The 16,471-nt window shown below is 43.3% G+C and overlaps 1 protein-coding gene across 1 annotated transcript; it reads left to right on the forward strand.

Annotated features, from left to right (window-relative positions):
• The first annotated feature begins 245 nt into the window (after positions 1–245).
• On the forward strand, positions 246–16,128 carry yaf2 (YY1 associated factor 2). The gene is made up of 4 exons (XM_054624485.1): positions 246–420; positions 967–1,092; positions 12,195–12,350; positions 12,767–16,128. Exons 1-4 carry the CDS (start codon positions 395–397, stop codon positions 13,017–13,019), a joined length of 561 nt encoding a protein of 186 aa, XP_054480460.1. The 5' UTR covers positions 246–394; the 3' UTR covers positions 13,020–16,128.
• The last annotated feature ends 343 nt before the right edge of the window (positions 16,129–16,471 follow it).

Genomic DNA, 16,471 nt, shown 5'->3' on the forward strand with positions numbered 1-16,471 from the left:
GACAAGGTGTTTTTCCGGTATTTGTTCCCCGATTGACAGTGTGCAAACATGAGTACATCCGGCTAGTGAGCGTAAGAAACGCTTAATAACAGGTCAAATTTGTCAAAATAACCAATGAATAGAATATAATTCATAGTCAACACCCTCAGTTTACATAAATACGAGCTTACATCGGGTACCGGAAGGCGGCATGTATTCATCAAGAGGAATGTCAGCCTCGGAAGTAACCCAGCCTCTGATTGGCCAGAGCGAGTCATGTGACCTCTTTCCCAAGCGGAGTTTCCACGACAGCTGGAAGCCGAGCGGCACAGGCGCATCGCTTCTTTGCTAAAAAATATAGGAAATAACACGACTTCTGCTCGTCTCAGCACCTCCAGAGAAACCCTGGTCTGGCATGGGCGACAAGAGGAGTCCCACAAGGTAACGACCGAGTTAATGCGTCCTAGATATCCAGAGCTAGGAGAGAGGACAGAGGGGAGCGGACATCGACAAGCGTACGAGGGGGGGGGAGAAAAAAATGGGTTTTCTCCACGGTCTCTCTCTCTCTTTCTCTCTCTCTCTCTCTCTCTCTCTCTCTCTCTCTCTCTCACACACACACACACACACACACACACACACACACACACACCCTGCATGTGTCTGTGTTCGCGTACGGATGTATGTGTGTGTGTGTGTGTGTGTGTGTGTGTTAAAAAAAAAAAAAAAAAAAAAAACCTCATCGCCAATTACAGTGTCGGATCACAGCGCGCTTGCAGATGATTTCCTTAAATCCTATAGGCTTACCCAGATGTTTGCTATCGATAGCCTTCGTGGATGCGAGCTGAACTCACTGTTGTCTCCTCTCTCGCCCCCCTAACCCCCTCCCTTCCTTTTTCTCCCACCATCTCTTTCACGTTTTTTTTTTTCTTCTTCTTCTCCCTTTTTATGTTTGTACATTTATTGTTTTTTTTTTTTTTTTTTTTAAAGGCCGAAGCGTCAACCGAAGCCCTCCTCCGACGAGGGGTTTTGGGACTGCAGCGTGTGCACGTACAAGAACACGGCAGAGGCTTTTAAGTGCATGATGTGTGATGTCAGGAAGGGGACGTCAACAAGGTAAGGCGATGGATATACACCACCTTTGGTCTTTTTTTTTTTTTTTTTTTTTTTTTTTTTTTTTTCCATACCCTAGTGGGTCCCCGGGGGGGTTCCTTGGGGGACTCAGCAGCCCCCCCTCCACCCAGAACAAAATGAGGAACAGTTTAATCTCACCCCCCCCCTCTCTCCCTCTCCTTTAAGCAATTTGTGCATTTGTACCATGAGACAATGGATTAAGGTAATTGTTCATTTTTTCAGATGTTTAAACCTTTACCACTGTTACTATTGTTTAAAAAAAAAAAAAAATGTGTGCATGGTGTGCACCAGTTCTTGTTTAGTAGTTTCCTACTGCTTGATTTTATGCAAAGGAAATTCTATTACTTTAACAGAGTTTGCTTCAAGCTCAACGTGTTTATTCTCTTTAGCAGTGCATTCGTCTCCATGTTCTTGTTCACACTGACCTCCGTGAAATGAGGGAGAGGGATGGCTTGCTCTTTATGCACACACACACACACACACACACACACACACACACACACACACACACACACACACACACACACACACATCCATCTTGTTGCCCCGGAGATATTTGTAACAGACCAGGGGGCAGGCGGGAGGGGGGTTGCTCCCAATACGCATGCACATCAACTCACACACACAAATAGGTACCCGAGCATAAAAATACACAGCATGTAGGTACACACGCTGGTTGGTATTTTGTCATGACATCAGTGATTTGAGACAGGAAATGACCGCTATTCCTTAGTGGCAGACATTATCTGGATGAAAGCACAACAAAGGCTGAAGGAGAGGAAGTGTCGCCGTTAGCTCTTGCTATGGGAAACTGTGTGTGTGTGTGTCTGTGTGTGTGTATTGTAACATGATCTTCCTCTTAATGTATCCTCTCATGCGTAAACACAAGTTTCCCCAATGATTTAACTACAATAACAACAACTCAGTGCAGTTGTCAGCTTTGATGCCCTTTTCAGAATTGTGGTCTTTGTGTTGGTGCATGCTCTTATTTGCCTGCGTGTGCACTTGAGTGTATGTGTGTGGGAGGGCTAGTTGTGAAAGGAGGTTGTCAGAGCAGCTGCCAGACAGACAGCCATAGCTCATTACTATGCAACAGCTTAATCAGCCCACTGTCATCAGAGACAGACACACACACACGCACAGATGCACTCAACATGCAAATTTTACACATGACTGCATGCATATACGAAGACAAACACACACATTGTTAATAAGCGCAAGTTTAATCGCACACTCAAGTGCGCAGTTGCTGCTCACACAAACAAAGCGATCGAGCAGCAGATATGATGCTGTCATAGGGTTCAGCTTATTGCAGTTGAGCGTTGATTGTTGAGAGGACACTCCAGGGACTCTGTGTGTGTGTGTGCGTGTGTGTGTGTGTGTGTGTGCTTCCATTAAAGCAAGCAGCCTGCAGCTTTGCCAAGAACCTGTCTGAATCCTCACATCACCAAAAGCTGTGACATTCTCTGTCTTCCTCATCTTGGCATTTTTGGGGGGAAGCTGGCAAGGACACAGAGTTCCTCGCTGCACTCCTGACAAATTAAGAAAAACGTCCATGAGAAGGTCTTATTTAAGGTTGAAAACCAACTGTCTTCCCAACTGCAGTGCTGCCCAAATGTTTTCGTGTTTGGTATTCTCTTTTTTTCCCCCACAAGGCCATGCACAAACAACCACACGCAGGCTAATATTGCAGCAAAATGGCCACGCAGGTGGTCGCAGCGGGTTACGATCGAACACAACAGTCAAGTGGATTTCTTAGCGAGCTAGCCAAAGGTGGTAAAGGGCGTACGACATGCGGAATACAAATGTAGGACACGACGAATCCCCTCGCTGGTTACCAAACAAGCATGACTGAGCTGTTACTGCCAAGTAATGAATTAATGCTCAACACAGGCGATGAGTGTCCACTGGTTAGAAGAGGTGTCCCATAGCCTGAAGGTCACAGTGTGGGCTCTGTGGAAGTGGCTTAAATCGACTTATCACCAGTCACAGGTTGAAAACACCACCTAACTGCATAAAATGTCCTTTTCCTGGCAGGATCTGCAAGTACTAGAGGTGATGGATGCTAAAAGAGGGAACATTTCAGGGGCAAGCTAGAGAAATATTTTAGTTTGCATGTAGATAGCTGTCAAGGAGATGAATGTTTTATGAAGGTGGGGTTTAGCAGATCTCGCCGCCTAGATCCCTCTGATGTGGAGCGATGATCTACTGCGGGGACCCGAAGCTGGCGGCTGATTGAAAGCACGTCGTTGAGGCTGAGAGTTTGACTGAAGACAGGGATACATCAGCAGAATTGGACAGGCTTATTGGAGGAGGTGCAGTGAAATGGAAGAGAGAGAGAGAGAGACAAAAGAGGGAACCGGCTGACGTTCCGCTAATTCTGTCAGCGGCTCGGAAACTTGTGCAGCTAGGGATTCAAATTTGAGGAAACACAAGCGGGACTTGCACTTGCACGGCAAAAAAAACCCCAGAAAGGAGTGTTTAAATATTCTCTCTGCACCTATATTTTGCGAAAGGAAAATGCACGCTGGCTGCAAACTTGATGCATTTGTGCAGATTGATATGGAATAATATGTTTTTATAACTGCGGCAAGCTGCTAGCTTACAGTTTCTAATTAAAACGGTCTTTAGAGGAGCTTTTTGACCACAACACATCATGCCGCCTCATTACCTTAAAACTTTGCCCGAGAAAAAAAGTGGAGAGACGTTTCATCTTCCTGCGACTCTTTGGGCTCAGTCCCAGCCCTTTGAAAAGGTGCAGCCTGATAGATGAAAGTCACAGAACGGTGGTGTGGTGTACTTAAAAAGGAGGCCGTTTGATAAGTGCAAGGTCACAGGTTTGTTTCCTACATCATCTGAAATACAGGCAGAGCATCCTTGAGCAAGACGGCAAAGGCCCCTAAGTGCACCCATTATGACTTGACCTGGATTAGAGTGTAATCTTTAAAAAAAAAAAAGAAAAAGAAAAAACAATGTTTAAAGATGGAAGACGAGGCTTGTTTCAGAGTGAATGCTCCTGTCTGGTGTGTGGAGGAGCTTGAATAAGCTGAAAAATGTCATGTGAAGTGGTGCTGACAGACGGTAGTATTTGGCTAAGGATGGTGTTTAGGTTTGGGTTTAACGGCTGAGTGTAATAGAGCGGCGTGTGTGTGACCTTCTCTTGTGTCTAGCTTACACCACCTGCATGTGCTGTTCACCGAGCTGAGCTCTGACAAGTCAGGCCCGCCAGGGAAACACAGCGTGTGCACGCTCTGCGTTCAGGAGCCGGTACAGCAGCATTGTATTATCTGCAGGCCAGGACAGCGAGCTTGATCATGTCCTGATTAGTTCTATCACTCCGCCTTCGGCTCTCTTGTTTGCATTCACATTCTCCCTACCTTTCTCTCTCCTCTCCTCTCTTTCTCTCTCAGCTATTCTCTGTTTGTTCTCCTTCTGTTTCTCGGTCTCTGTGTAACTCTCTCTCTCTCTCTCTCTCTCTCTCTCTCTCTCTCTCTCTCTCTCTCTCTCTCTCTCTCTCTCTCTCTCCAGGAGTTGAACTTAACCTAAGGCGTTTCTCGGTGACAGATTGACTGATGTACAAGTTTTGTCAGCTCCACCTAAACAAGCATTTCTGGCTGGCTTGAAAACCTGTCAGCACGAGGCTGTTTGGATGTTGTTTTATCATCCTCCGCACAAGCTCGCCCTCACAGTTCATGTGCAGTGGCCATGCACAAAACATTTGCCTGCAATTGTTCTAGTTGCTTAATAGTTGTTGGTGTAGCCTTTAAATAAATGTAGCTTTCAATATAACGCAGTTCAGAGTATCTGGTGCAGGATTCCAGCCTTTTTATTGATTGTATATATCTTTCAAATAAAATAAATCCAAACAGAGGCAGGACAGATATATAGTAAAGGTATTAAACTAATACGTATAAGTAACCAACAGTTATTTTTGTTATTGATTAATCTGACGATTATTTTCTTACCATTTAGTCAAAAAATGCCCTGCAAAATAGGCCGAAACCCCAAAGATATTAGGTTTACAAGCATATAAAACTGAGAGAAGACAAAAATCTTCATTGTTCTAGCCAGCAAAATTTTAGGCATCACACCAAAAGAAGGCAGTTATTAATGACACGTAAACAAGGTAAAAGGAATAAATGTTATCAACAAAATCACAAAGGACTACCGTGGAAAAAATACTAATTCTGATGTAGCTATTTGTAATTCAATTGTTGCCATTATGAAGCTTTGGCTTGAACTTTTGTAATCTAGCCAGTGATCAGTTGTTGCAGATATCCATTAGAAATATGAAATACTGATCAGTTTACGGAACCATCTGATTATGTGAAACCGTGGCACGAGTTGTATAGACTAAGTTTATCTTCAAAGTGAATGGGGGGGTGGGGGTTCTAAATGTGGGATTAAAATGCAAAACAACGCTTCTATTGCAAAAAGGAAAGGATTGATTATCTCTCCTTTCTATCTGTTTATTCTCTAAAAGTAGCTGCCTTGGTAAAAAAAAATGTGTGCAACTGCCATGGAATACTAATATACATTGTATACATACATTAAGAGGCTGCCTGAAGAGAAATGTATCCGTTTGAAATGCAGAGAATAAAGTGTGAATTAGCTGCACTTCCACATTGTTCCACTCACTGCCTCGGCACGCATATATACACTCACAAGAATGCATTTTAATTTTGGCAATAAATTTGATTACCCATTTCTTACAACTCTGTTTTGCGTATTAGCTTCCTAGCTTCACACCTTTTACGTGGTCAAAAATCTAAATGATTTAAAACCAGAATCTAATCTAGTAGTTTATCTGGCAACATGTGTGGGAGAAAGCTGATTTTAGCAGACAAAACCAGAACCTACCCCCATTTGGCTGTTGTGGTATCGTCAGTGCTCATTTCCCCAATGGGATTACACAAAACGTGCAACTAGCAAAGAGCATAACTTTTGACTGTCACGTGTTTTTGTTTAGCGTTAGCCCTAATAAGCAAAATGCTGGGTTTTGTAGTGTATTGTCCTGCATCACCTTTGGGATCACGTACTGTATAGGCCAAGAAAAGTACAGGCATTAATAAAACATAACCAGGTCTTTCAAGACACTCTTGGTTGTGTGCATTCTTCCTTTTTGGAATAGTCAATACTCTCAACTGTAAGTGAAATGATTTATACAGCGGCTGTATATCACCAATCGGTGTTTGATCGTCCCATTTAAATGATTACAACCTCTTATAAGTCACACAGTCGGCTCAGTCATGTGGGCTACTGGTTTTGGCAGCCACACTGCATACAAACACGGAGTGTACACCGGGGACAATGAAGCTGGCTGTTATCACGTCACTGTGGCTCAAGATTATGGCTACGTGATAAGCCTGTAATTACTGCGGTGACACTGATGCATGACATACTGCTCTATGTATGTGTGTGTGTATTCATGTGTGTGTGTGTGTGTGTGTGTGTGTGCAGGCGGGCGGGCCTCTGTGAGAGGGGTGTATGTGGTGTAGTGTGGCTAGCGGGCTGTAGAAGGTGTCATAAACCACAGGACGTGGAGAGCCATCTGTCTCTCTTTTATACACACACACACACACACACACACACACACACACACACACACACACACACACACACACACACACACACACACACACACACGCACACATGGTGGTAGCATGTACAGGCAGGGAGAGGACATTAATCATCGGGTTGGAGGGGCTCCAAGGAGCAGCCTACGACCTGCTGATGGAAAACCTGGCACACACCTACCTAGATTGAGCGTGTTCAACAGCGCATAAAATAAGCTATTTCACAATGATCTTACAATCATCACAGAACAGCGAGATGAGATTTGTTTATAGCAGCGGACTCTCAGTGCTTATTTGCAGTCCCATCAGCTGTCCTGTGGGCTGTTTGCTCATCACACAATGTACTCGACAAATGTTAGCGAGCAGTCCAAACATCAGCAGAATTCCGCACTGCTGATTTATGGATGCAACGTGTTACCAGTGCAACATTTTAATTAAGCGTAAATGCCTGGAATAATGGTTAGAGGGGCCCCGTCAGGACTAGAGACACCTTTTCAAGCTGAGAAAATATTTAAAAAAAAAGAAAAGTCTAAAACTGTAAAGGCTTTCCCCAAAGACTGCAATCAATTTAATAGCAAGAAACTTGTTTTTCTTTTTTTTTTAAGACATAAACTCCACCTACATCAGTGCACTTCCTTTTGCATGGACCTTTCTGTCCTGTACAAACACTTCACCTCCCGAGATTACGGGCTTGTGTTCAGTTTTATTTGGGTCTGGCCCAAAAAAACACAGTCAGACTTGAGTGGTTTGACATTTGGTATGCATGCTTAGGTAGAAAGTAGTTCTAAGTCAGAACAATTATGAATAAGCTTGCAGGTATATTTGGAAAAGGATGATGCAGTTCACATTTTACATTTTTTTAACACTGAAAGGCCGCAAAACCAATTGTTGCTGTCCAGGAAAAATCGAATGCATCTTCAGATTTGGGTATTTTTAACAGATAAACTGAAGGCCTATCATTTGCTTTATGGGTTGTCTCCAGTTTAATAATCCAAATGCTTTATCACAAAGCTGAAAACATGTGTTTTATTAATTAAAAGTTAGTATGAGTACACTTCTGGTCAACTCATAGCCGCTGTGTTTCTAAGTCGTCTTCTCTCAAAGGTTATTTGTTCTCATCTATAAACAGATTCTGACACACACACATACACATACACACACACACACACACACACACACACACACACACACACACACACACTACCACCAGTGTTAACTGCTCAGTCTCTGAGCTGTGGTGTTCATGACCTGTTTGTCCATTCTGGCAGAAACTTGACAGTCAAACCATCCTTGAGTCATAATTTGACCACCCACTGAAGTTGTTATGCGACCAAATCAGGACCAGAGGAGACATTTTCTTGCAGTGTTGGTTCCTCCACTGCTTTGGTTCTTGTTGGTGGAGGAGCGTGAGGTCAGTGGGTGCATCAGAAGGAGGGAGAGAGAGGGAGAGATAGCAATAGACGGTGTGTATGTGTGTGTGTGTCTATGACATGTTTTCAAAGGGGTCAGCCAGAGTTTCCCTGTCAGTGAAATGTGTGTGGGATCAGTCGCAGCATTTGTACTTTCCAGCTCCTCCAGTCTGCAGCACAGGATGAGTTTGTCTTCAGCTCGCTGTCAAAAGCAAAATTGTTTGTTTAATCCAAAGCAAGAGAGAAGATGGTGGAGTGTTTAGCACTTATGCTTTGGACATTTGAGAATGATCTTAATCAAAGTAATGAAACTTGAGCAGAAGCTGTGCGCCAACAAACATGCCTTCATAGATAGACTATATGTTTTAAATGATATACATTAAAAGCGAATAAAAATGAAAACATTGCAATTTCCTTTGTCAGGGAAATGGAATTCAGTGTGTTTAAGCACGCCTCGTAATGTCCTAATTTCCCAGTGTGGGACTCCATTAGCTGCCGTGGAATAGATGGCTCGAGTGGAGCAGATATCGATCGGAACAACAGTACCAACACGCAGTATTAATGTCAGAAAGAATAGGCCGTTACATTAGGCACAGAAAATTCCTTGTTGGAATCAATAGACACAAAAACACACACACGCACACACACACACACAGCTTCCAGATGGAGGCCAGTGGCGAAGGCCTAAGTGCTAAGATAATAACCGTTTGATTGGGTTAACAGAGGCAGCCCTGTTTAGGCCTGCTGCTTTGCCTCACAGAGCGATATTAGCTCGTCTCCTCTTTCACCTTCAGGTTATTGAACTGGCTCTATTAGCGAGGATCTACTTCATTGTTATACATGAAGAAGATAGGATGTACCAAATATGTTTATACTTGGCCCCAATCGCTCTCAGGCACAGTCACTCTTTTGGTTTTAAATAGAAAAGAGCAAAATTAGCCTCAGGTGGCCTTTTTTTCTTTTTTTTTTTCTTTCTTGATGGCACATCAAGCTCAACATACAGTGCTCATTTACTGCATTTAATGAGCGACGGAGACGGTCGTAATTCATCTGTTCAGCACACACCGTAAATCGAAGGAACCATATAAGTGCATAATGACATCCTGAACAGAAATCATAAATCAAAAGGAGGTTATGAAACGGGGCAGCCGGCTGTCTTGTTTTTTTTACATTTTATTTTATTGGAAGCTGGTAACATTTTGCCCGAGGGCAGGGTGGTCCAGCCTGTTGTGACGGTTGCCGTTTTGTGTGTGCGAGCTTCAGTAAACTGGGAAAACATTTCTTCATCGTGTCGGTTATAAGGAATGCCGCAAATGTCTTGAGCTGGGAAACGGAGAACTTGTGAGAGGTCTCTGCTTTTCTTTAAAAAGTGTCAGCAGTTCTGCAGCGTCGTGCTGACAAGACAGACATATTAGAGGATCTCCACATCTCCTCCCTATCAGACGGTTATGTAGGCCAAGAGACCCATTTGCATTTCGCTCTAGCCTTACTAGCATCACTGCGTGTTCTGTGAAGGCAGTGATAACTCCGGAAAGAAAAAAAAAAAAAAAAAAAACTGACTCTGGGAGAAGCTCTTTGAAGCTGGGCCCCAATTTAGGTCATCCCAGAACTGTTAAACAACAGCTTTGCCCTTAGAACAAGACAGCGGACCAGCAGCCCTGGCTTATATATATTCCCCCTTAGAAAATGGGGTAGAAGCCTCTAAATTAAGCTAAATAGGCCACAGAGGCTCTTTTTTAGCAACAAAAAAATGTGGCGCATTGCACAGCAACACTTGTCTAGGTGCTAAAACTCATTTTGTGGATGGATTTCGCCAAGTCCAATGCATTTGGACACTCTGCACTTGTACTGTGTTTCACCCTGCTACTGTAGTTGCATTAGGCATGTGCAAAAGGACATTTTTTTTTAACTGAAGCACCTGGTGTTTTGTAATTGCGATACTTTTGGAAGGGTTCACACACAGGTTAATACACTCGAGTGAAACGGTTGTACAGTGTTACCAACAGCAACGTACAGTACGAGAGAATCAATACTTAGCTTACCTTACATGACCAATATTTCATATTTTATGAGCAGTAGTTAAAAGCTTACATTTCACACAAGCTGGCTTATGAATTTGTTTTCAGTGTTAATTTGTTTTCGCTCGAATTACAAACAGGAGTGCTCAACAGGGCTCAGAAAACACACTGTGCTCTTCTGCTGTTCTCATCATGCCCTCATGCTTCATCAGCTCACTTGTGTGTGTGTGTGTGTGTGTGTGTGTGTGTGTGTGTGTGCGTGTGCGTGCTTGTGTGTGTGTGTGTGTGCAGTCTTGTGCATGTGCCTCAATGTGCCTTTTAGTGTTTGTGCCAACTGCATTTATAAAGCATGCATACGTTTTCATGTGCACCCATTCTATATTTGTGTACACCACTTTGGCTTTTGGGTGCAGTATTTGCATGCTGCGATGTGCATAGGTGCATTCATACATACAACTGTGTGCTTGTGTGTCTGCGCGTGCAAAATCAGCCACTAGATGTGGAGGCTCTCTCAACAGATGGCCTTTTCAACACACTCGCCTCTCGGCTAGGGCTCCTGCCAGCCCCAAAACACACACACACAAACACACAAACACACACACACGCACACTCTGTCCTGCACAGAAATAGGATCGCAGCCTTCATGCATGCAAACTGTTGCCAATCCAATTGCATAATGTAACGTTTTGGAGACAGCAGGCACTCATGGAGGATGGAAATGTGACTGCGAGGAGGAACATTTTGTTAACCGTGTTCCACTTTCTATTTGATATTGGATTCACCTTTGAAATATTCTGTGGAGCTTGAGTATGGAGGTGCATCAGCCCCACTTATCAGGCAAGCTTTGTCATCAGGGAACATTGTTTTTCTGTCATCAATAACAAAGCAGGGATCATGGCTTTTGATGCAGGGCAGTAAGAACGTTAAGTCGGGTTTTGTGTGTGATCTTTAAATCAAAATCTTAAAGTCCATCATCGAAAAATGTGATCACAATCTGACAGAACATAACTGAGAAAGATTACGGATGGGGAGCCGGTGAGGGATCAAGACAGTGGCTACCCCTGGTTGTAAAAAAAGAAGCGGCCGGTGACACGTTTTATGGCGGTTCACACCCTCGCCTCGAGATATAAGAGACAAAGACCCCAGGGAGAATTGGACATTCCACATTTGGGTCGATAGAGGAAGACATTTTGGGTGTGACCTTTAATAATAATAATAATAATAATAATAATAACAATGTGTCATACTTTGCTTGTAGTCAGAACTGATCTCACTTCTCTCCTTCACATACAGCATCACACCACTCTTAAGTCTCATAGAATTCGTTTTGGAGTTTTATAAAGTAGGAAACTGGAATGGAGAAAGGAATTTTGTATTTTTAACAGTCACATTAAATTAAGTGCGTACATTACATTACAGTCATTTAGCAGACGCTTTTATCCAAAGCGACTTACAATCAGTAGTATATTACATATCATTCACCCATTCACACACTGATGACAGGCTACCATGCAAGGTGCCACCATCAGACTCTAACTAACATTCATGCAACATCCAGTCCACACCGATGGCAAGCCTTCGGGAGCAACTTGGGGTTAAGTGTCTTGCCCAAGGACACATCGACTGCCGAAGCCGGGTATCGAACCACCGGCCTTCTGATTGGAGAACTACCTTGCTCTCCACCACGCCACAGCTACCCGTACATGCATGCCTCTCGTGCATTCTGAAATTTATCACGTCTTTGTGTTCGCCAAAAGCAGATCTCAGCTTGTCAATGTTTATCCCTCTGAGCCCTAAAACAAGCCTGTGCAGGTATACCACACATCTCACAGATGGCTGAATCCCGTGTTTTTTTGTGTGTGGTGCCGCTCGCTGCCAGCGTTAAGAACACTTCAGCAGCGCCACCCTAACCAGCACTGGCAGTGATTATTGGCTCTTGATTACGGTGGTACGCTAGCATGAAGCCATGTGCTCACTGTGATTTTCCCTCTCATTAATCTGCCACACTCTTGTCTCTCCCCTCTTTATGCCTCTCTCTCTCTCCCCCTCCTCCTCCCCTCTCTTTCCTCTCCCCGGATCAGGAAGCCTCGTCCCGTCTCTCAGCTCGTCTCGCAGCAGCAGGTAACGCAGCAGTTCGTGTTGCCTTTGCAGCCCAAAAAGGAAAAGAAGGAGAGAGTGGAGAGGGAGAAGAGCGACAGAGAGCCGGCTCTCAAGAAGAACAGTCACAAGAAGATGAGGTAAACAAGCTGACACCGGGTTGGAGGGAGGGGGTGGGGGGGGGCCGGGCCGGGGATCAAGGGGAATCAGATATAACAGAAACACTAGAAACTATAGATGGTGTTTATGTCGCCACCTGAAGTGAGCTTGATGTGCTTTCATATTTCATGAAGAACTTCAAAAGAGCGAGGTGAGGAGGGTGGGAAACACCCGAAAATTAATTTCAAAGCAGCGTCTGGAAGATGCTCTTTGGAGTTTTCAGTGACATCGTAGCAAAGAGATGAAGGTGCTTTCACTCATGGGGGAATCAGTGATAGTATTTTTGCAATTTGGAACAGAACCTCAAGCAGGATTTTAAAGAAATATCCTCATAATAATGTCTCAGATTCTTTTGCCTTTTCCTCTCCCCCCCTGATGATTTCCGTTCCCTCACCAGGCCGAGGTTAAAAAACATCGACCGCAGCAGCGCCCAGCACCTGGAGGTGACGGTTGGGGACCTGACAGTCATCATAACGGACTTTAAGGAGAAGGCCAAGCCCACGTCCACCTCGGCGACGCCGTCCAGCACCGCGTCCACGGCCGACCTCCACAGCCAGAACGGCTCCAGCTCAGAGAACACAGAGAAGGGGCTCTCCCGCTCGTCCTCACCCAGAGGGGAGGGGAGCTCTGTCAACGGAGAGTCCCACTGAGTCCACACACCCCACCCCCACCCTCCGATCCTCCCACGGCCTCCACCCTCCACCTCATCTGCAGGCCCACAGGTCACTGGTGGAGCATCCTGCCTTCACTTGAGAGCTGCACATTACTGACTAAAAACTATTTTTTTTTTCTTCTGGATACTACAACTTAAAAAGGAATAATGACCAAACATCAGATTTGGCGAGTTTAATAGGTTTATATATTCTCCACAGCACTGGAATTCTGCATTTAGAAAGCAATATAAAAGACCTTTTGCTCCGTGATGGAAGACTTTAGTGATCTACAATTTTCACTTGGACATGCGGTGAAATTGAAAAGGATCCCACGCGCCATGCAAACCTCGCTACTAGAATATTTACAAAGACTGCAGCTTTATTCTGACGAAGAACTTCCTCAGAACTGACCTGAGATATGTCTGAATAAACGTTTGGACAAGCTTTATGGTGCTGAGCGGGTTTCCTTCAGATGCACCTGCCTCTCAAGGCTTTTCCCTTTTCTTTTTATATGTTTTTGTTTTAACGAAATGTGCAGCCCCACCCTTGACATCACCTCACGTGGCCGACAGAGGGACCGATTCTTCGCCCATGTGGAGTCTTCAGCCTCTGTCTGGAGGCTTTACGTACCCGTTATACACCTGAACCTCCATGACGCACTTTCAGTGTCCCTACACTGAACCTCCAAGCTCACAGCCAACCTTTGCTCCTGCTCTCAGTTACTCCAAGCTTTTACTTGTGGACTGCCTCTGCTGTGGAGTGACTTTTTTTTTTTTTTTTGACACAGCATAGCGGCTGTACTCCTACTGGCACCTTGTGGTGCTTCTGGGTAATGTTTGGAGCAGGTTGATTCGTTCAGGTAATGCTTGTTATGTACGTATAAGGGTTATCGGGCAGGTTTTGATAAAAGCCCTCTTTGAAATGGTGCAGAAAGGTAAAGTATATGATATTAAAGGATAATACCGGTGTCTTTGTCTGTTTTCAGTTTGTGCCAATAATCTACACTACTCCTCTTTTTGGTTTGCATACAGTCAGCCACGTTTAAGATGCAATCAGGGTTTTGTTCCTCTATCTTTGCAGCTATTCATTTTGTACAGTTTAAAAACCACAAACTTGCATTAAGTGATATTTTTGATTATAGACATCAAATCATATAAATTTGAGTAATGTTAAAAGCTGAACATGAAGAGAATGAGCAACTCTCTGGTTATATGCAGCCTTTAAGTTCTTTGTTTTGGTGTTCTTGGAGCAGAGAAAGTATTTACCAGCTACTAGCGAGCTAGCTTCTAAAAGTTGGGTAAATATTGAACTAAGATGAGTCAGAAGACCAGAAACACTTATTTATGTTGATATACGACTGCTAGATATGCAATTGGGAAATGCATTGCTAACATATTAATATTAATAGCTAAAATCTGTTTCTCAGGGCTTTGTTTCTTTGAGTTGCTTTTGCAGTTTTGCTATACCCTCATGCTATCAAAAAAATACACTTAATGCAGCTTTGAATTAACTTCAGTCCGCTTTAAGAATGGTGGTCATACTTTATCTGTCACATTATGAGTACATGATGCTGACTAAATGTGTCAATAATCAATAAGATCCGAGATGTTACACTGTGGTGACTGTCAATCAGATGACTCCCACAGAATAAGATCTATCTACGCAAATATGACACCGGTTGTCGTACATACATATTCCTGCTTTTACTGTATTGGCACTTTTATTTCCCCCTGCAACAGCTAATTTAAAGCCAGGTTTATCAAAATTAAGTATGTCTCAGAAATAGAAAAAAAAAAAAAAAAAGGAATAGTTGTTTTCAAATTGAGGAATCAACTAAATATAGACAGAATTTGAAGGACTGTAGCTGCTGTAAGTGACACCGGTATTCTCCTTTTAATCTCTGCTGCACAAACAGGGCTGCACCTGCTCAGCGTCGCAGTGGAGAACCAGGGGGGGGGATGCTGTCCTCCTCCCTCCTCCTCCTCTCCCCCCCTCTGTGGAGCCAGTTTGGACACAGCATGGTGCTTTTAAAATGTAAAAAGGAGCTTTGACTCCTGGACATGCAAAAGTGGATTGTCTGCGGTGTGATGGACTTCAGAGACTGTTTAAATTCCTCCATTTTGACGTAGCAAAGTGGAGGAGCTTTAGAATATACTAAACCCTCAGCAGAACAACTATAGATCAACCTAACTACAAACTAACTTATGAAACCTGTAGAATGCTACACAGATAAAAATGGATATTTCTAAAATATTGTACTACAATGTTTTGATGTGGTTGTATTATCCATCATAGCAGTGTTATTGTCCAGAATTTTACTTTCACATTTTAGCACAGAATCCTGAGAGCTGTCATGGCATGATAATATTATGGTCTCAGTATATTGTGGGACAGGCTATGTCTCTAGTTTGTTAGCATCGTTTAATGTATCAGAGATCTCATAGGTCCACCACACTAGCTGGGACTAGCTGCGTGGACTTGTGAGAACTGTTCGGAAAAAGACGTTTGTTATTTGGTTGTGGCAAAAATGGAAAGACTTAAAAATATGTTGGTTGTCACTTGTTGATATTTTTTTTTTTGTTTGTTTGTTTTGCTCAGTTTCTTTTAAAATGTGTAAACTTGTTTATTACATGTCTGAATAAGAAAATGCAAACATAAGAATCATTTTACCTATTGTCATTAGTCACTTTCATACAAGTGCATGCTTTACCTTTTGTGTTGTCACAGGTTTGCTAATCTGGCCTTTTTCTTTTTTTTCTTTTTTTTTTTAATAAGCAGAGTACTTCTTGTTTCAGCTCCATCTGGTGAACGACTTGATAACTGCTACTTATCCTCAAACACAGTACATGAAGGTTCAAAGTTTTCAAATCAGAGAATGGTGTTTATCCATGCAATATTAAAATTAAAAAAAAAAATCTTTATGACTTGATTATATAGGCTTACCATAAGTAAGCAACAGGTAATGAGCATAATGTGTGGTTTACACACTAATTAATCAACCACTACATAAGTCAATGACCTAATTTCCCCTGCACTAAATGAAAATGCATTTGACGTCCAGGTCTGTTGTCTAGTGGAGCCACATCAATAAAGACGACTAGTCACTTAAAGCCATGAATGGGGTCTTTTCAGAGGTGAAATCCATTGAAAGTTGCAGCAGACAGCCTGAGGGGGGGAGGAGGAGGGAGGGATGGAGGGAGGGAGGCTTCAACCCTGCGTATCGCTCCCACCCTTCCCCCATTGAAGGTCCCGACCTCCTGCTTCTGTTGCGATGCTGAGCGTCAAGTGAAACTAATAAGGGAATAGATAAACCCGGAAGATGGGTATGTGCTTCAAAATAAAAGCCCAAATGCAGTCCTTAAAATGGTTGTGAAGGACCGTGGCTGCAGAGAGGAAAAGAACATCAGAAGTAATTCAGACAATGAAAGTATTACAATATACGGTGGAGA

Source organism: Anoplopoma fimbria, chromosome 23, assembly GCF_027596085.1.
Source record: "Anoplopoma fimbria isolate UVic2021 breed Golden Eagle Sablefish chromosome 23, Afim_UVic_2022, whole genome shotgun sequence".
NCBI lineage: Eukaryota > Metazoa > Chordata > Actinopteri > Perciformes > Anoplopomatidae > Anoplopoma > Anoplopoma fimbria.